The sequence below is a fragment of the Vombatus ursinus genome, unplaced genomic scaffold, assembly GCF_900497805.2.
Source record: "Vombatus ursinus unplaced genomic scaffold, bare-nosed wombat genome assembly UNPS02009205.1, whole genome shotgun sequence".
NCBI lineage: Eukaryota > Metazoa > Chordata > Mammalia > Diprotodontia > Vombatidae > Vombatus > Vombatus ursinus.
In genome coordinates, this window is record NW_020948983.1 from 64,189,429 (window position 1) to 64,211,258 (window position 21,830).

The 21,830-nt window shown below is 38.8% G+C and overlaps 1 protein-coding gene across 1 annotated transcript in view; it reads left to right on the forward strand.

Annotated features, from left to right (window-relative positions):
• Positions 1-21,830, forward strand: part of MYO1E (myosin IE) — a 233,999-nt gene that overhangs the window by 153,143 nt on the left and 59,026 nt on the right. The window contains exons 17-18 of the mRNA XM_027851470.1: positions 7,502-7,608; positions 16,107-16,205. Of these exons, the coding sequence (XP_027707271.1) occupies positions 7,502-7,608; positions 16,107-16,205 (206 nt within the window). The remainder of the gene's footprint in view (positions 1-7,501; positions 7,609-16,106; positions 16,206-21,830) is intronic.

Genomic DNA, 21,830 nt, shown 5'->3' on the forward strand with positions numbered 1-21,830 from the left:
ATAATTAGGCATTTAATAAATATTTGTTTGGTGGTAATGACAGAATCATTAGAGAGAGTTTACTTCTCCAAACCTCCCAGTCCCCATTCTCCTGGAGTATCTTCTGAATCATCAAAGAAAGACTGTGTTCATTATGATTTTAGTGATGAGTTAAATTGTTAGTGTTGAGGTTTGAGTGCATTGTATTACTGTGTTTAATATTCATTAAAAATTCATAATCTCTGGATGGTAAATATCATATCTTAGCTAAACAGAAAATTGAATTAATGGAACCCATCATGCCATGATACTGTATACTGTATAGAGCAACTACTTGACTTGGGAATTATTTATATCAAGACCATTCATATGAAAAATTATGAAATAGGCCAAGTGAAGGAAAACTCATAAAGCCTTTTTTTCTCCTTGTGTTTGTCTTTCTAATTAGTTCCTTCTGTTCTTAAGAATCTTCCTTAAAGAAAGAGATGTAATCTCAGTACAAATTTGTAATGTACTTTGCAGTTAAAAAGTATTTTCACAAACATTAACTCATTTGATCCTAGAACAAACTTGTGATAATGTACTGTCAGTACTATCATCCTTATGTCAGAATAAGGCAGCATGGCATAATGGGTAGAGGGCCATCCTTGAAGTTGGGAAGAGGTGGGATTCAAGTCTGTCTCTGATAATGACCCTAAGGCAAACTACCTAGCCTCTCAATGCTTTGCTGTTGTTCAGTCATTTTTTCAGTCATGTCCAATTCTTCATGATCTCATTTGGGATTTTCCTGGCAAAGATACTGGAATGGTTTGCTGTTTCCTTCTCCAGCTCTTTTTGTGGATGTGGAAACTGAGGCAAACAGGATTAAGTGACTTGCTCAGGGTCACACAGCTAATAAGTGAATGAGGCCAAATTTGAACTCATGAAGATGAGTCTTCCTGACTTCAGGCCCAGCGCTCTATCCATTGAGCCAGCTAGCTGCCCTTTCTCTCAATGCTAAGACTGTTCATTGCAGACAAGTTGATCTGCATCTGTGGCACAGTTTTCTTACCAGGTGTTTCCCACAGAAATAAAATCATAGGTTTGCATAAATACATATTTATGAGGGAAGTGAGACTCAGAAAGAGGTTTAAATGAGACTTAGTAAGTGATAGAGCCCCCAGGTCTTTTGCCACCAACTCTACAATGCCACTCTGGCAAAGTGCAATTCAAGCAAAGGATTCCATTTGTCATTAGTTCTCATAATGACTTAGTGGAGGAGGAGAAGCTTGAAAACATTGGCACTGGAGAGGCTCTGGGCTTATGAATTGTATTTGCCTTGGAGAGGTTTGCCCAGCCTGGCCCTAGAAGAAATTGTGAAGTAGGCTGAGTTTTGATTCAGTGCTATATCTGGACTATTGTCTTCAGTTCTAAAACCCAGTTTTAGGAAGGCCATTGACAAACTCAAGCTCATCCTGAGGATGGTGATAGCCAGGTGGATGAGAGGACTAGAGACAGAATCATAGGAGGACTGATTAAGGAACTGGGGATAGTTCTCCTGGAGAAGAAAAGATTTATGAGGAGGAGAGAGGAGACATGATCACTCTCACCCTGCTTTACCCCCAAAGGCAGAATTTAGAGCAATGGGGTGGAATTCCATTCAAATTCATAAACATTAAGTTTTAGCCTTCCATGTTTGACACCCTGTGCTAGCCTCTAGGGAGACAAAGGGAAAAAACAAAAGCCTTCACTGTCAATAGATTTATATTTGACTGTAGAGAGGAAATTTTCAGTTCAGTCAGGGAATACATTTCCTAACAACTAATCATTCAAAAGTTTAAAAAGACAGTTTGGGGAGGTAATGAGTTTCTCTTAATTATAGATCTTCAGACAGAGTCTTGATAACCATTTGTTGCTCTGGGGAGAGGGTGAGGGAAGTGGTATAGAAACGATTCCGTTTTATATAAGAATGCCACTGATTTCCCTTTCAACTTGGAAATTCTGTGATTCCATCTATTCCCCTTTTCTTTCTATTCCCTATTCCTCCCCTCTCCCTTATTTTTTTTTAACTTTCTGCTTACTAATTCCTGTCTATGGCCACTGCCTGAGTGCTTAGAACACCTTCCTGAGCCTTACATTAATGAAACACCCCCTTGTTCTGTACTTCCCTTTCCTGCTTCCTCTTTATGGCCAGGGCCCCATTCCCTTTGGACTTTATGCCGAGGAACTAATAAGCCACTTTTTGCCAAGGAAATAATAGATGGATTGCTCTATTATGCTGCATAAATGCTGTATGTTATTACCTAACTCTCTCACTTTCCTTCCATTTGCCTCCCACAAACCCCCCCCCATACATATTTTTTTTTTAATCAGTGTATTCTGGAGACAATATTTTGACTCAGGACTGGACAGGTTTCAGCCATAGGCCTGTGAAGGATTTTATTTTTTTTAACTACCTACTCCTCCCTCATCCATATCACTAGAATTGCCAACATGAGAATGGTGAATGGTTGGGTAGGAATGGCCTCCATGTAGCTCCTCTCCTGCAAGCGGACACTTTTATTCTATTTCTTCAACTTCTGGCGAAACAAAAAACTACAGAAGCCTATTCATTGTAGTTTAGGGATAGCTCAAGGCTCAGGGCCAGGGATAGCCTTATAACCGAAGGCCAGGAAGAGCCTTATAGCTTAAGCCCCAGGAGAGCTGTAGCAATGAGGGCTGGTCAAGGCAACTTCTGTTGTTTATTCCCTCTAATGGCCCAGGTGGCCCTGACTCTATTCTTATACTTGAATATGTATTTTTCCCTAAATAGACACCTCAGACTATGATTTAATTCAGATTGGCACAGGCCAGTCCTAATCAAAAGTTAACTCTGATTGGTTTACCTCAGTAAGAAGCAAAACAGCACAATGTGTAATAGATAGAATGCTGGACTTTCTGTCAGGAAGTTTTGGGTTTGAATCCTACCTCAGATGCTTACTAGCTATGTGAACCTGGATGAGTAAGTCACCCAACTAACCTCTCTAGACCTCAATTTGCTCATCTCTAAAATGAGCCACTAGGTGTATAGTGGCTAAAAGTCAGGAAGACTTTGTTAATTCAAATCTGGCCTCAGGCACTTACTCTTTATGTGGCCCTGGGCAAGTAATTTAACCCTGTTTGCCTCAGTTTCCTTGTCTGTAAAATGAGCTGGAGAAGAAAATGGCAAATCACTTTAGTATCTTTACCAAGAAAACCCCAAATGCGGTCACACAGAGCTGGAAAAGACTGAACAACAACAACAGGATGGAGTTAATAATAGCACATAGCTCAGAGCTGTTGGGAAGATCCGATGAGATGTAAAATATTTCTTGAACCTCAAGTGCTATACATAAAGGACCTATGTTATTATTGTGGTCTTGTAGTTTCTTCTAAGAGAAATGACAGACAGGCCTTGTGGAAATTATATAGAAGTTCATTCATGTTAATTTCCTTTTTTCCCCCCAATATATTGTCAGTTTTTTTAAGGACAAGAGTCTCCTTGCTTAATTCTTTCCTTCCTCTGGGCTAAGGGTTAAGGCTAAGGGTTGTGGAGAGTACAATAAGACTCATTCTCTACCCTCAGGATCTTAAAAAGTTAGCTAATTTTAAGGAGGAGGAGACACGGCATTTATACAGGTCACTAAAATGTAAGACAGAATGTGCTGAGACCCATAATAGAAGCATAGAGGCCAATTGAAGCTGAGGTAGATGGTAACTTTTTGGACTGTGTCTGAGTACTGAAATCCTCTATGGCCTGGACCAAGTCACTTACCATCTCAGGAGCTCGGTATTCTAATGAGCAGCTTGGCCAAGAAGACCCCCGAGGTTCCTTCCTGTTGTAGATCTGAATTCTCTGAATCAATAGATGATATGGCAACCTTTTTTCTACATTTCAGAATTTTATCTAGCATTTAGTTATTACTTTGTGACAAAGAACAAATTCCACATTTATTTGAGATAATGTCAAACAATTCATTTCTTAACTTAAATTGAGCAACCATCACAAATAACCCTAGGGACAAATGTCCAAACGGAAATTAACATTCATCCTGCATCACATGGCGGGGAGGCAGGTTAAAATTGTCCTGGATATTGCCCTGCCTTCAAAGAAGTGGGGTTAAGAACCTACTTTTTTTTTTTAATATATAGTTAGTACCTAATAAAATTCTGTACAAAGTGGGCAAACATGAATTTGGGTAGCTGAAAATTGAAGGCCTGCTAATAATAATAGCTAGCATTTATATAGTGTTTTAAGACTTGCAAAGCTCTGTACAAATGCTATTTCATTTTATCCTCACAACAACCCTGGGAAGTAAGTGCTTTGTTATCATCTTTGTATGAATGGGAAACAGAGAGAGATTAAGTGACTTACCCAGGGTCACACAGCTAGCTAAGTGTCTCAGGTCAGATTTGAACTCAGGTCTTCCTAGACTCCACGTCTAGCATTCTATCCACTGTACATCACCTACCTGCCTAATCCTTTGTGGTGGTCTTTGGAAAAAGTAGATTCTAACTTACATCTTATGGGAGCATTGTCACCTAATAATTTTCTGGTTTTTCTTAGAGAAACCTAGTAGCTAATAAAGATAATTGTAGCTCATTTTTCTCAATCAGAATGACTGTCTTCTCTCCACTTCATTATTGGGCCCTGACTAAAATTGTCTCACCCATCTGATGTAATTCTTTTTGTATTCTCCAAATCATCCCTCATCTGAATCATGTGACCCATAAGCTTAAATCATCTTTGGCATTTTGGATTTTTCTAATGCTAATATGTGGAAGTTGTAATGCAAAGTCAGTACTTAAAATCTTCCTAGCTTCAAAGTTTTCTGGTCCATCTCTCCACTCAGAAATGAAGTGAGCAAGGGCAGGGGGTGGAAGGGAGACAGAGAGAGAGACCCAAATCTGGAGTTGTTCACTCTTTTCTCTATTATTCTAAGTGAATCAGATTTGAGTCCAGAATGCATTTCATATTTTAAAAGGAAAGGATGAAGTCACTTTACTTCCTACTTTTAAAATTATGTACAGTTTTTCTTGGATGGTATGATAGGGTCATGGATGCTTAAGTCTCTCCAGCTACCCTTCCATCTCTCTCTTACCCCTGATCGCCAAATGGCTCTTAAAAAGCTGTCTACAGGGGCAGCTAGGTGGCATAGTGGATAGCACATTGGGCCTAAAGTCAGGAAGACCTTAGTTCAAATGCAGCCTCAGACACTAGCTGTGTGACCCTGGGCAAGTCACTTAATCACAATCACCTCCCCCCAAAAAAAGTTGTCTACACCTAAGCCTTTACACTCTTTTATCCACACCATTATACTGAAGCTGTTCAAGTGAAAGTCAGTAGTGACTTCCTAATTGTCCAATCAAGTGAGCATTTTTCAGTCTTCATCTCCCTCCTCCTCTCTATAATTTCTGACATTGTTTCTCTTGGAATGAGAGAGAACTTTTCCTGGTTCTACTCCTGCTTCTCTAAATGTGACCTCTCTATCTCCTTTCCTGGGTCATCTTCATCTCAACCACTTAATAGTTATTCCTCCAAGGTTCTGTTGTTGGCCATCTTAACTTCTTTCAATGTTCTCTCTGTCTTAGTAATGGCTCATCCATGGTCACCTCTAGTAAGTGTCAAAGGCAAATTCGGAACCCTTTTCTTTCTATCTTCCCAAGTCTAGCACTGCGCCATGCTGCCTTGGGAATTGTGAGGTGTCGCAAGACTCCTAAATCTGTATCTCTAGTCTTTATCTTCATGGATGTGTCACAGGCACCTCAAACTCATAACTTATAAAAACTGAGCTTTTCTTTTCCCCAAATCTGCTTTCTCCTTCTGATTTCATTGTTTCTATCAGTGGCCCTCTCGTGTTAAAAACTTTAGTGCTATCTGTGAATCTTCCTTCTCTCTCAATTCTTATGTCTAATAGTTGCAAAAAAAAAAAATTCTCAGGGCAGCTAGGTGGAGCAGTGGATAGAGCACCGGCCCTGGAGTCAGGAGGACCTGAGTTCAAATCTGGTCTCAGACACTTGACACTGACTAGTTGTGTGACCCTGGGCAAGTCACTTAACCCCATTGCCTAGCCAAAAGAAAAGAAAGGAAAAAACATTCTCACATCTCCTTCCCTCCATTTTCTCCTTACTAATTTATCCTTAATAACATATGTCATGTGATCTGGTCATATAATGCTAATATTACTGGGGTGTTACAGAGGCTAAACCAGGTTAAGGGTAACTGACAGGCCTCAAACCTGTTGGTGAGGTAGGGGATATCTACCCCAAGCATGTGAAGACCTCCCCTGGAGGAATGGGTGGATGAGAACAATTTGTTTCAACGGCCACAAAGGTGCCTGGAGCAGGTGCTATGTAGTATGTAGAGCTTGGTCTGGCATCTCAGAGATGCCAGGGTCATCCACTGCATCCTGGGCCATCTCCATTTGTCTCGACTTCTGTCTTGCCATTGGACTCTGATGACTGTGGAACAGAGAGTGAGGCCCCAGCTTTGTGCAGCTCTGCCTCACTTAAGATATCACCCATACCATTTTCCACTCCAAATGTTCATGTGGACTATTTGTGCCTGACCTATGGTAGAGTCTTCCAAGCTCAAATTGATCTGATCAGCCATAGTTGGACACGCTATATCTTGACCCCAACATAGTGATGTCATTTTGGTCCTCTTTGAGCACAAAAGACAACAACCAATCAATGCTAAGAAATCTTTGGTGGATCCCTATTACCAATTAACTTAAGTCTAAACTCTTGTTCCAGGTTTTCAAGCCTTTCCACAGTTGGAAACCAACCTATTTTTTGACCCTGATTTCAGTCTATTCCCTATCACATCACCTTCAGCCAAACTGGAGTCCTAAGCATAATATGTGCTTTCTCCCCTCTAAAGCATTGCTCAAGACGCTGTCTGTACCTAGAATGTTTTCCTTCACCATCTTTGTCAAATTTCCACCCATCCTTTAAAAACCAACCAAAATATCACCTCCTCTATAAAGTCTTTCTTGATTTCATTTATTGGCCACCTACCCCTCACTTAGGGGCATTATCATCTAGCATTGTTATCTGGATCTGTGTCTTTCTCCCCACTGTACTGTAAGATACATGAGAGTAGGGACAGGTACTTGTGCAAGCCTTCTGTCTCCTGCAGTGTTTTATGCAATGAACGCTGTTCACAGTAAGCATCTGCTAAATATTTGTCATATTGAATCAGGTTGTTTTTTAAATGAAAATGGGCTTTTTTGGCATCACTAGAAATGTCTTCATGATTTAAATGTGCAAAATTCAAGTGTACAAATATTCCAATATCATGTTTGGTATGAGGACCATGACAAAGGCACTAAAGTGTTGCAGAGAAAAACAAGAAAAATCAATAGATTTAATACAGTGCCAGGTGCCTTATTAATTTTAAGCTATATTCATACATCTATACTCAGCAATATTTCCATAAAGATGCCTTATAAAGAATCTGAAATTTGCTATACGTTTAGGCTCTTCTATGCATCTAAAATTGTATCATTCCTTTTCTCCCCAGAAACAAGCCAATGACCTTGTCAGCACCCTGATGAAATGTACACCCCACTATATTCGCTGCATAAAGCCCAATGAGACCAAAAAATCCCGCGACTGGGAGGAAAGCAGGTAATGTGAAGTCAAAGGATGGGGGAAGGGAGCCCGCTATAAACAATGCTTTCTTTGAGTCATGACTGTTGCTGGAGAGAGAGAGAGAGAGAGGGAGAGGGAGAGAGAGGGAGAGGGAGGGAGAGGGAGAGGGAGAAGGAGAGATTGTTGCTCTAAGTGTGGATAAAGGTGTATTATGACAGAGTCAGAGAACATGCTCATCCTTCCACTCATTCTGTCATCTTACCACAAAGATGGTTTGAAATGGCTCCCAGATACGCCCATCATAGGCTTTTGGGGAAATTTTTACAATATCAAGCCTATATAGTCCTCCCACCATCTCTGAAGATGATAGCAGTGTCACTCTGCTCCAGCCTAGTAATTCTTTGTGTTGATCTTGACCAGTTTGGGCACAATCCAGAGACACAAATTCCTCAGATTTGATAATACTACTGCATCGTGATGGGTTTTAAATTTAGTTCAAAGCTCTGTGTAGGCATTCTTTATATACCCAGATCCTTGAAGGCATTAACAGGATGTGGCATATAATGCTTACACTCTGCCTCAAAAACACTGACTCTGAGAGCTGGTTTAAAGAGCAGGCTGTCCTTTACTTCTGCTCTCATGAATCAGCTCGCTTATAAAAGCAGCAAGGGGAAAATACTCTATGCTCTGTCTCTCCATCCAAGGAAAGTATTGATGTTCCAAGGGTAGCTGTGTTAGAGGGAACAGCTCTGGGAGAGATGGGGAACATAGACGGCATTCAGAGACCCTCGCCACACTTCCTTGGCTCCTTAATGAGCCCCATGTCACACAGATGCATAGTTGCAGTCGCCCAGATTCTTCTCCCTCATAAATATCTCTGAGGGACCTGTCCTTTTCAGGATGTGGAAAATACTTGATTAGGTACAGACAGTGCTGGGAGGTAATTCAAAGATGCAGTCATTATCCTCAACTGGAAAAAAAAAACAAACAAACATTTAAAGGCCCTTGACCCTGAACCTAAGTGGGCATGAGAAGGAAGACGAGGTGAGAAACCATGGGCATCCAGCACCATGAACCTTAGAGGACAGCACCATTTTCAGCCAGTAAATAAAGGGTTCTTAACCCCTTTTGTGGTCCTAGATCTCTTTGGCAGGCTGGTGAAGCTTGTGGAGCCCTTTTCAGAATATTTGTAAATTCATACAATGTATGGATTATAAAGGAAACCAGTTATATTGAACTATTGTTACTAAATATATGTATGTATGTGAATTTGTGTGTGTGTGTGTGTGTATTCATGGACCCCACCATTAAGAACACCTGTACTAGGCCATGGAGTCCCCATCTCTAGGATGGGGTGAGGGAGGAAAGGAGGGAAAATTTACATGATAACTTTGTTGTGTATTTAGAAGGAATAGCAAGTCATACATGGTGCTTTTGCAGTTTCATATGCAATCATTTTTTTATTGTACTATGTTATAGAAATGTTTGTTTTATTCTATAAATTAAACATCAAAAGAAAGAGAAAAAAGTATGGAAAAAAAGAAAGAAAATCCCCTTCTGCTACGTATTATATTAAACATATATATATAACAACAACAATATATGTATTATGTTAAAATCTAAAAATCACTTGGCTTGTTACTTAGCTTTAGTTGTCAGGCCAGGCTGGACCAGGGCAGGTGGAGAGAAGGGAAGAGACAAAGGCTTCATAGGATCATAGAATATAGAGTTGGAAGGAAGGTTGTGCTGGGGGCAGCCCAAACTAAGGCAACTCAACTGAGCCCATTTCTAAATTTTTAGCATATTTATGCCTCAGAAATCAGCAGATGCTACAAATCATGGCTTGATTTATGATTTTATTGACTGTCTAGACTTAAGGTCATGAGAAAAAAGTTAATAATGCAAATTAAATTGAAAAGTGGGCCTTGCATACTTTTTCTTTCACAAGAATCAGTTGTTAGACATTTAACAGCATACCCCCTGGACTGGAAGGGACCTTAAAGGTCATTTAGCCCAACACTCCCATTTTACAAATGGAGAAAGGGAGGCTTTGATTAGCACCAGCACTCTCCATTTCTGACTGTATTCTCCCTCTCTTGGTAGGTCAGGGGAAAAGAAAGAAGGGAAGAAAATAATCACCATTGGCACTTGTCAAAGAAAAAATGTTAATAGTATACTCACTGTTTTAGACATAAGTCAGCCAGAAACAGAAACAATTTTTATTCATTTAACATCCTCAATCCAAGAATTTCTAGCAAGAGAACTGTCCAAACTGATACAGTCCACCCTATACCCTCAGTAATCTCTATCACAAGACAGTTTTAGGTAACATATATAGGAATCTTGAACAAGGAAGAAGAAAGGATTAAGGGAATAAGCATTTATTCAGTGCCTATTATGTGCCAAGAATTGTGCTAAGTACCTTACAAATATTATCTCATTTGTTCTTCACAACAACCCTGGGAGGTAGGTGCTATTATTTTTTTTATAGGTATTTGGAGGGGTTTGGGGGAGAGCTCAAGCAAGTCACTACTTTTTTACTCTGCCATCTTTGCTCCGCCTCCCGGTAGGTGCTATTATTATCCCCATTTTACAATTAAGGAAACTGAAGCAGGTACAGGTTAAGTAACTTGCCCCAAGGCCACATAGCTGGTAAGTTTCTGAGGCTGGATTTGAAATCAGGTCTCCAGGGCTAGTATTTTATCCACCGCCTACTTACCAGTGAAAATGACCTCATATTCATTTTACTTATATTCTGCGTGTACTTACAGCACTATCTACTGTACCACATAGCTTCCTCAGAATCACGACTCAAACCCAGGTCATTGTTGACTCCCAAGTCCAGCACTCATGGAATGATAGCTCAAGGAATCTCAGAAATAAATGATGTTGTAATTCCCTAATACTGCAGCACTATCCTTTCAAAAGGGCTAAATCACTGTAAGTGGGACAACTGAGACTGTAGCTTAAATTTACTCCATGACTCTTCTTCATAAAACTGTCTTCCTTTAGAAAAGTAAACTGGTTTTTCATTGCCACCATGGTATTTATTGAACAAATGGTTATTTAGCTTTCCAGTACACCAGCTTCTCTGGGGTTATCTAGCTTCCTTCACCTATGAATTCTGAGCAGGAACAACAGCAGTGTTGAATGTCAGGGACTAATCTAAAGGCAGTTGCATTACTGTGTGTCCATACGCAGTCAGAGCTTAGTTCTTGGTAGCCTTTGTTACCTAGACTAGAAATTGTATGCAGTTTGTGCATTGTGGCTTTGGGTTTGTTTTTTTTCCTCCTCCTTGAAAAATGTGTTTTTGTTTGGATCCTGGCAAAACCACTTGGCCTGAAATCTGAAATGCTGCCATAGCACAATCCTCAGGCCTTGACCTACTTGAGGTTAATGGCTAATGGGAGGCTTGATGAGAGGATGCCTCTCTGGAAAAGAAAACAATGCAGGGTCTGAAACAACGTGGTATTGCTAGAAACTGTCTGATGTTGGCAAGGAGGCGGCAAAGGGAAGAATAATGAGGGTTGGCAGGGCTTTCCAGATGTGAACATGAGAAAAAGCTACAAACAGGAAAACATGTTTAAACATCCGATCTTTACCATGAAGGTGGTGTGGCTGCTGCTGGCAGTTGGACATAGGACTGCCTTTGATTCCTTGACTACAAAAAAATATGTACACATTTCTGGTGCTCTCATAGGAGATGTGATTGGCAAATCTGTTTTACCAAGGATTTGTCTCTCCGACAGAAATTGCTTGACTGCTTGAGTGAATTATAATGAATTTTTTTAAAGGATTTTAAAAAACTAAAAAATATTCTCCTTTTATATGTGATTTATACCAAAGGAATGTCTCCATTTAAATCTTTGGACAGTAACTCCTGAACTTAAAATCTCAGAGTGAAGCTAAATTTGGAAATTATGAAATTCCTATTAAAATGAACCACCTCCCAAAATGTGGTTGAATTTGATTGTAAGAGCAAATGGATAGGAAAAAATGGTAGCTTGTTTTCTCTGAATTGGAATAATTGAGTCCTTTGAAAGTCAGAGTATGCAGCTGCCATTACCCAGATAGTGGGGATGCAAGTAGGTTTTTTTTTTTTCTTCCCTGAATTGTCTGGACAGTTCTGACTATTTAGTCTTATTCTTAGTCACATTTATATGTTTCTTTATAATAGGCCTCTTAAATATGCAAACATTTCTAAAAGTACCTTGTTCATCTGGACATTTTAAAATGAAGCCCCCTTTATTAACTGTTAGAAGAACTGAAAAAAAAATTATAATAATTAAGACCCTAAATTGAAAATTTTTGCTGAGAAAACACCTTCCCACCTCCTGTTCTATATCAATAGCTAAGTTTTATGAATGATGTGCATGGATGTCATTGGACAGCTCTCAAATGAGTATTTATTAGGTGCCTACTTTGTGCCAAGCATTGAGCTAGATATCTGAAATAGTCTCTCCTCTCAAGGAACTTATAATTTAGCCAGAGAATGTCACATGTACAGATGTAAAATATGATATATAATATATGTAACATTATATATGTAATATATAATATATACATATATAAAACATATACATATTATTGATAGGGAGGTACTAATATCTGGGAGTATGAGAGAAGGCTTCATGAAGGAGGTGGCATCTCAGCTGAGCTTTAAAGAACCTAGAGCAGGGGTGGGGAACCTGCGGCCTCAAGGCCACACGTGATGCTACCCCTGACCTAGAGATGCTAAGCTGCAAAGATGAAGAGGGAGAACACTCCAGTCAAAGGAGGACAGCCAATGCCACGAACAGGACTTGATTTATAGTCAGAAGACCTGATTCTTATGGGTCCTAGCACTGACTAAGTCCTATACTCTTGGCCAAATCTCTGGACCTCTCAAAGTTTCAGTTCCATTATCCATAAAACAAGGCCATTGGAGCAGGTGATCTCTAACTTTTTATTTTGGAGGCAGTTGGAGTTAAGTGACTTGCTCAAGGTCATACAGCTAGTAAGTGTCTGAGATCAGATTTGAACTCAAGTCCTCCTGACTCCAGGGCAGGTATCTAACTTTTAATAATATCGGTGGCCCACAAATTCATTAGCTTAAATGATCACACATTGGTATTCAAAGTGGGAGGCTAAGTTAGCCAGCCTCCTGCCTAAGTAGAACTCTAAAATCTCAACTATTAAATAAAGAGAAAGGGGTTTTGCACGTTAGTACTTCTCTGTTCCTCCAAATCTCTTGGCTCACTATTTACAGCACTTTTCATGGCCCAGACCATTCTTACCTTTACAGACATCTTACACATTATTTCCCTCCATGTAGTCGATACTCCAGCCATATTGGTACACTTGCCTTTGTTTTGGCTGCCTCCCATCCCTGGAATTCATCCCCTCCTTAGCTCCACTTCTCAAAACCCCTGGTTTCCTTTAAGACCTAAGTTTTAAGTGCCAGCTTTTACATCATCACCATAGCTAGCATTTATAAAGTATTTTAAGGTTTGCAAAGTGCTTTACAAAAAAAAATTATCTCATTCGATCCTCACAACCACCTGGGCAGTAAGTACTGTTATTATCCCCATTTTACAGTTAAGGAAACTGAGGCAGACAGAGGCTAAGTGACTTGTCACACAGCTAGTAAATATCTGAGGCGGGACTTGAACTCAGATCTTCCTGACTCCATGTACAGTGCTCTATCTACCACCTAAGTGGTTTTCTTTTCTACTAGGGAAAACAACTTATATTCATTCATTTTGCTTGAATTCTGTATATACTTATATATGCCCATTTTGTCTTTCCCGTTAGACTGCAAATTCCTGGAAAGTTGACATTGTTTCTTTTTTATAATAAGTTCTAAGCACAGTTCCTGGCATGCAGTATGTGTTTAATAAATGCTTGTCGATCAACTAATCAATGAACTAATGTAGTCATCAATGTGCCAATGCACATCATGCCTTTGTTTCTTCCGATCTTGTCCTCAGCAACTTCTAATATAATTAGCAACAAGAACAATCTAGTATTTCCAACTGTGTGTATATACAAGTCCTGAGAAACTATTATCCTATTATAAATAGTCTTGGTTTATCCAGTAGAACATTAGGTGGTAGATTCTAGGATGACTTTCTCAGCATCCATTATATTCCATACACGTTCCAAAATATATTGCTTGTTTAGTGCTGTATACTGACAAAAAGAAAAATAGAGTTACTAAAAAAAGGATTTGCAGCATAAAGATGTTTGAGTTTTCTTTGGTCATAAGTACTTTGTGTGGGCATTTGTAGTTACGAGTTTTTATTAGTCTTCTTCTAAATTTAGATGATAGCCAAAAGCTACAGTCTCCTCAAACTTGCATCAAAACTAAACTTCAGTTAAGAAAACAGAAAAGGAACTCATATTCTGGGTCCAGAATCTTTCAACTAAAGCTAAAAGGCATCCAGCTTCCTCCATACAGTACTAATAATGCTTAACTAGCATTAATGTCGTGCTTTAACATTTGCAAAGCATTTTACAAATATTGCCTCATTTAATTGTCACAACCAAACTTGTGAGAAAATTGTGGTAGAGTAGATAGAGGGCTAGCCTTGAAATTAGGAATCAATGAACAAGCATTTATTAAGCCCTGTATTAGTACCAAGCTCTATGCTAGGTGCTAGAAATACAAATGTACTCAAGAGGTAGTCTCTAGCCTCGGGGAATACGTATTCTGAGGTTGGGGATTAGGGAAGGAGAGATACAGCATTGATAAATAAATACAGGCTGTATACAAACTAAATATATAGTAATTTTGAGGGAGACATTTACTACTTAGGGTGTCTAGAAAGGCCTCCTGAAGGAGGTAGCCTTTGAATTGGGCCTTGGAAGGCAGAAGTGAAGAGGGAGAAAACATTCCTGGCATGGGGCACAGCTGGGGTGGAAAGGCATGCATAGTGGATAATAAAGACACCAGTTTGACAAGAGCAAGTAGTATATTAGGAACAATGATGGGTAATCAGTCGGCCTAAAAAGATAGGCTAGAACAGATTGCAAAGAGACTTAAAAGCTACATAGAATATTTTGCCTTTTATCCTAAAGACAATGGTCAGCCATTGAAACTTCTTGTAGTCAAGTAACATGTTCAGCCCCGCACTTTAAGAGTGTCATTTTGGTAGCTGTATGTAAGATAGATTGAAAAGGGAAGAGGTCAGAGGCAGGGAGGCCAATTAGGAGACTGTTGCGATAATTCAGGCAAAAGATGATGAAGCCCTCAGTAGTGATGGTGTCAGTGGAGAAAGGGACAGATGTAAGAGAGATTGTGGAGATAGAGTCTGTGAAACTTGTCAACTGAAAAAGAGGGAGAAGGTGGATTCACCATGGAGTCAAGGATGACTCTCAGATCAGGACCTTGGAAGGATGTGGGTGTTCATGATAGAAATAGAAAAATTGGGAGGAGGTTTAAGAGAAGAAAAAAAAAACCAAAGATAAGAATGACTTCTGTTTTGGATACAGGGTATATAAAGTTTGAGATGCCTATGGGATATGCTGTTGGAGGTGAGGGATGATAGCACAAGAAAGAGATGTGCTGGATATGAAGATAAGTCTGAGATCAGAGAGAGAGAGACTGTAGAGACAGAGGAGGAGAGTTAGTAAGCATTTATTAAGCACCTACTATGTGCCAGGCACTGGGCATACAAAAAAAGGCAAAGGACCAGAAGTAGGGCAGCTAGGTGGCGCAGTGAATAAAGCTCGGCCTTGGAGTCAGGAGGACCTGAGTTCAAATCTGATTGTGTGACCCTGGGCAAGTCACTTAACTTGTTTGCCTCAGTTCCTCCTCTGTAAAATGAGCTGGAGAAGGAAATGGCAAACCACTCTAGTATCTTTGCCAAGAAAATCCCAAATGGGGTCATGAAGAATTAGACACGAGTGAAAAACAAAACAAAATGACAAAAGAGGACAGAAGGGTTAGGCTAGGAAGGAGTTTGAATGCCAAACAGAATTTTAAATTTGATACTGCAGGTGATTGGTTGGGATCCACTGGAATTTATTGAGTAGGAAGGTGATACAGTCAACTATGCTTTAGGAAATCATTAGGAGAGCATCCAAGGCAGGAGGCTGGGGGGAAGAAAAACCTGGGTTCAAGTCCAGACTTTGACACATAATAGTCGTGAGACCATAAGCAAATCAATTAACATTGCCCCAGGTAAGACTCTAATCTACAGAGAAGTTTCCAGTGTGTATCAGTAGAAGGAAACTTACCACACTGAAATTGCAAGTCACAATCCCCCCAAAAGTAGATAATATAAGAGCTCACATTTATATAATGCTTTTTGTTACAGCTTGAAAGATGGGGGACAAAATTCTATGATGTGATTAATCAGATTTATCTAAGTGTATATATCATTCTTGTTGGTCTAAACAGGGACCGAAATAGACAATCTTCAGTGTTTCAATATGGTTTCTTCCATTTGTGAGTTAGGAATCTATTATGGAAGGGAAATAATTATTAAGAAATACAAACCTTTGGGTGTTACTTAACTTTAAATCTCTTGCTGTCCTTTTGCTTCTCACAGGGTAAAACATCAAGTGGAATACCTGGGATTGAAAGAAAATATCCGGGTCAGAAGAGCTGGTTATGCCTATCGACGAGTCTTCAAGAAATTCTTACAGAGGTAATGAACAAGTGACGTCCCTGTCCACTCTTCAACAGAGTTCTGCAATAGCATGCTAAAGTTTTGCTAAAATAGGAACACAAACTGTTTCCAGCAGATTGTGAACCTGCTAAAGCTTCATAAATTCAGAGTTCATTGTAATTATTACCCTCACTATGTTGGTCTGTCCTTGTATAATGAATGGAAAAAAGATTTACCCTTCAAGTTAACAGTATAAACAAGGTTTCAAAGGAAGGTTTAGCCTACTTCAAGAAGTTTTTCAATAGTCAGTAAGCATTTATTATGTGCCAGGCACTGTGTAAAGACAGGCAAAAGAGAGTCCCTGCCTTCATGGAGCTTACTAATAGGGGAGACAAAATGCAAGCAACTCAGTACAAACTATATACAGGTTAAGTAGGAAATAATCAACACAGGGAAGGTACTAGAATCAAGAGGGACTGGGAAAGGCTCCCTGTGGAAAGTGGGATTTTCCCTGGGACTTGAAGGAATCCAGGGAAGCCACTGAAGAGCACGTATGAAAGATCGTCGATGCCCTAATTACAAATGGTTATCTCTGCATTATTTCAGATTTCAGACAGGACTTCTACTTTGGCAGCTTCTTTATAAGAATAATAAAACTTTGATTCTTTTTTGTAGCTGTTCTATAGTTCAGACTTTAATTCAGTGTGCCCTCTGCCGTAAGTGAATCTCATTTTAGGTTTTGTCACACTTTGAGTATCTAGTCAGTCTCTCTTACTGTACCTTGTGACGTAGCCCATGTTCTGACCCTAGAATGATTGTATTCTCCTGGATAGAGGTCCAGGTAATCAGTTCTAGTGACCTGAAAAAAGAATGTAAAGATACGATGCAAGAGATTACTAGAAGTCTCTGGAGAGGCTCAGCTCCAGCCATTGAAACCCAATACTTTCTAGAAGACCATTTTTCCTTTTGGGCTAGTGTTCCATTTCTGGTATCATATGTTCAAGACTGCCTGGCACGGTGACCAAAACTACCTAGCATAAAATGTCAGTTGAGGTTTTAAAAAAAAAAAAAGCAGAGAGGGTGGAGATTGCATCTTTTAATCTTTGAGTGAAATTAATATTAACCACATAGTGGCCCCTTCCTATGAATAGCCACTTGGGAAATGGATGGTTAATGACATGCCAGGTATATGTAATATGGAAGACATTTACAAAGCATAAATGTTTGAATTATATATAGTGATAGCTGCTTAATTGAGCAGGAAATCCAAGTAGCTGATCTAGAATATGAGGTAAGCTTTACATCTTGTTTAGACTCAGTAGGTGCTTAAAAATTTTTTGTTGCTTCTGGATTCTAGCATGGGGTCTGCCCACTAACTAGCAGGGTAACCTTGGACAAGTCACTTAACTTCTCTGGGCCTAAATGAGTGATCTGGTCCCTTCTAGCTCTGGATCTAAAGTGCTAGAGCTCTGAGATCCTTTAGCTCTAATTATCTATGATTCTTTAATATCCTCATGGAAAATGAACCAGTCCTCATCCCCAGTAAAGGGCTCAGTCTCTTAACACGCCTTTGGTTTTGTGCAAATGTGGAACAACCAACATGAATTTAAAAGGTTTTCTGGAGTATATGAGGTAACTCAACATACTCTTGAGGGGTAAGAAGTTTTTAACCAGTAAAGTCTGCCTTTTCACTGGAACAGTTTCCATAAAGTTTCAAAAAACGAACAAGGCCTTTGATGATGAAAACTTTGATTATGAGAATAAACAAATAGAAATTTGGGAGAGATCATTTCAAAGAAACTGTCAATTTCCATGAAATGGGTAGATCTTTGAACTGGATTTAAGTACATATGTAAAAGAATAATTTTATGTAACCAACCTATCCATCGTGAAAGAATTGTAGAAATGGTCAGCAAGCTTCCAAAGGCCCTCTGGTCTACAGTGTGTTACCTAAAGTTATCCAACAGCCTCACTCTGAGCATTTCATGCAGAGATGTCATCGTGGGCTATTTGATAAGAGATGATAGCAGCTTATATTAGGAGCATACTGTGTTGATGGTAGACCAGCATGTCAAGATAGATTTTTTTGACTCACAGGGGTTCTACCTCTGTCCTTATGTGTGATTTTATAAGATTTGTTAGTGAGGAGAACTTATTGTTCTTTTTTATTCTAATTCGCTTAAACAGAGAGTGTCTAATCTACTCAAAATAAAGACTTAGGATCAAAAGGTTATTTAGATATGATAAGTTAGTGCCCATCTTACGTCACAATAATATTCCATCACATTCATGTACCACAACTTTTTTCAGTCATTCCCTAGTTGATGGGAACCAACTATGTTTTTAGTTTTTTGTTGCCACTAAGTAACAATGCTATTTCCTCACTCACTATATTGCATACCAGAATGGAAGAGTTCAAATGTGGGCAGTGGATCTAATATCCTGTAGTCATTGCAATTGGGCAGTATTTAGCTTAATTTCAGTTTTCTTTCCATATACATTATTATAGTTGTTCTGTAATGTACATGAAAAGAACACAGAAATTAAGCCAAATGTTGCCCGATTGTAATGACTAATCTTCACCCTACAGAAAAGATGAAAAAATGTACCTCCTTCATTTCCTTGAAGTGGTAGAGAATTAAGGGTGTAGGATGTTACATATGCTGCCAGATATGATTTCTTTGTCTTTTGATTTTACTTAACCATTTTTCATCATTATAAAGAAGGGCATCAATAAAACATTAATTTTAAAAAATAAAATAAATCCAGAGGATAAATTATCCCAAAAAAGTCTTTTTGAGGATGATCTTTACATACATTTAGGGTAGCCTTGATGAAAACATGAGAGGAAAACAGATAGACTTTTGCTGATGATTTTCTACAGTACATTTCCACAGTCTCACAACTAACCAAGAGATTCAAAGAATATAAATCCCACCATGTCAATCTATTATTTGTTGATTTTTTTTCAAAAGCATTTGAATTGGTAGAACAAAATTTAGCCTTAAAAAGAGATGTCTCCCATACATATGTAAATCAACATTAGGATCCTGTGATAGATGTCACCATGGAAATAATTTTGTTCAATGATCTACTAAAAATCAATATCGTGATATAAAATAAGTGGACATATATATGCATAAAACTAAGATGTTCAACAGTTAATGGAAAGATATCCTTCCCAGAATTCAGAATTCAAAATTGAGGTTGGGTTCCTACTTGATGGCAGGGTTCTCCAAATGTTCCTGGGATTCTTTATGTCAGTACACTAAATGCAGTAAGAAATCTATAGGGAGTGGACATAAATTTTTAAAGAATGTGACCGATTCTCCAAGATATGGTCAAAAGATATAAAGATATAAAATGGGATTCTCAAAAGGAGAACCCCAAACAATCAATAATTGCTTGGAAAAAAAGTGTTGATAATTGTAGCAGAGAGGAATATAGAGATCCGTAGTAAAGCAATTCTGATGTGTTCAAAAATTTGCCCAACAGGGTCCATCCAATGTGCTTGAGGCTTTTCTTATTTCTCCTAACAATGTGAAGGGATCAGTAGAACACTCTGGCTGGCCACCTGTGACCTCTCACACTTACCCCCTGCCAGCTCATCTTCTCTTCTTTTTATATACAATCCTTTAATGACATCCTTTACTCTTGTATTTGGTATTCTTCATTGGTGATATGCTGAAGCCTACTTATATCAGAAATGGTAAAAAGTGACAAAATTTAATGCTCCCTTCATTTCTGCTGGAGACATGAATTGATTTGGCCATTTTGTAAAGCAATGTAAAATAGAATAAAATTCATCAAAATGCAACAGAAGTTAGAAAAATCTCCAAACCTTTTAAACCTGCAGTCTCTAAGTAGGAAAGCAGACAGAAAAAAGGATTCATTTGTAGAAAAATTCTTAGCAGCATGACCTTGTAATAGCAAAGAAAACCAATGCTGGAAACAAATTATGTGTCTAATGATCAGAAAATGGCTAAATAAATATTGACATATGAATAAAACACAATGTAACATAGAAAAATATACTACTCCATAAGGAATATTGAATATGAAGAGTGAGGGCCTGCATGATATAATAGGTAGGGCACTGGACGTGGCGTTAGGAGGACCTGATTTCAAATCCAGCCTCAGACTCTCAACTTGTTGTGATCCTACACAAGTCACTTAAACTCTCTGCACCTCAGTTTCCTCATCTGGAAAATGAAAGGGTTGGCCTTGGTGGCCTCTAAGGTTACTTCCTGTTCTAAATCTATGGTTCTGAGAATAAAGAGAAATATAGGAAGCTTTACATAAAGTAATATAGATTTAAAATGGTACTAACTAAAGAATAATATGCATATTGATTTCAGGGAAGAAAACAGCAAGCAGCAACCAATATAGTGGTAAAACATGGATAATACAGGTGAGAGGAAGCTAGGTGGTGCAGTGGTTAGAGCACTGAACTTGGAATCAGGAACACACGTTCAAAGCCTGCCTCAAACATTAACTTAGTTGTATGACCCTCAGTAAGTCACTTGACTTTTGCATCAGTTTCCTCATCTATAAGATGGGATAACAATAGTGCCTACCTCCTTAGGTTGTTATAAGAATAAAGTAAGAGAGTATTCAGTCCTTTGAAAACCTTAAACCGCGATATAATTTTTTTGTTGTTGTTGCTGTTCAGTCGTGTACAACTCTTCATGTCCCCATTTGGGGTTTACCTGGCAAAGATACTGGAGTGGTGTGCTATTTCCTTCTCCAAATATAAATATTAGCTAATAACAGTAGCAATAATAATTCTAACATTTATATAGCACTTATTATGTGCTGTGTAAGTGCTTTACAATTATTATCTCTTTTTTTTTTTTAAGTGAGGCAATTGGGGTTAAGTGACTTGCCCAAGGTCACACAGCTAGTATGTGTCAAGTGTTTGGTCTGAGGCCAGATTTGAACTCAGGTCCTCCTGACTTCAGGGCCGGTATTCTATCCACTGCGCCACCTAGCTGCCCCTACCATCTCATTTGATGCTCAAATAAACCCTGTAAAGTATTATGCCCATTTTACAGATGAAGAAATTAAGGCAAGCAGATTAAGTGACATGCCCAAGGTCAGACAGCTAGTAAGCATCTAAGGCCAGATTTGAACTCGAGTCTTCCTGACTCCAGGCCTGGCTTTTTATCCATTGTGCCACTTAGGTGTCCCTAATAACAGGTAATATTTGTATCATGCTTATCATGTTCTGAGCACTTAAGTTGATGCATATGGTTTTTTGTTTCACTTACTAATTGGTAGATAATAAAAAGATATAGCTATGTGTACAAGCATTCACAGCCAGTTTTTAATGTGGTTTTGTTTAATTGTTTATGGGCCTTGGAGTTTTTCATTTCTTTTTGTTGATGGTGTTTGTTTTGGATGGATGGATGGATGGATGGATAGATAAATAGATGGGGAGAGGAAAGAAAGAGAGAGAGAGATCTTGAGAAAATGCTGTTAATATCTTTGCAAAAAACAGCAGAAGCCCAGAACTGAGTGAGAAGAAGAAATACTTGTAAAGTGCTTAGCATAGTGCCTGGCCCTTAAGCAATTGCTTAATAAATGTTTATCTCCTTCTCCGTATTTGATACCATTTTAGAAATTGTATGGTACTTTAAATGAGTCCGAGCTGCTTATGGTTAC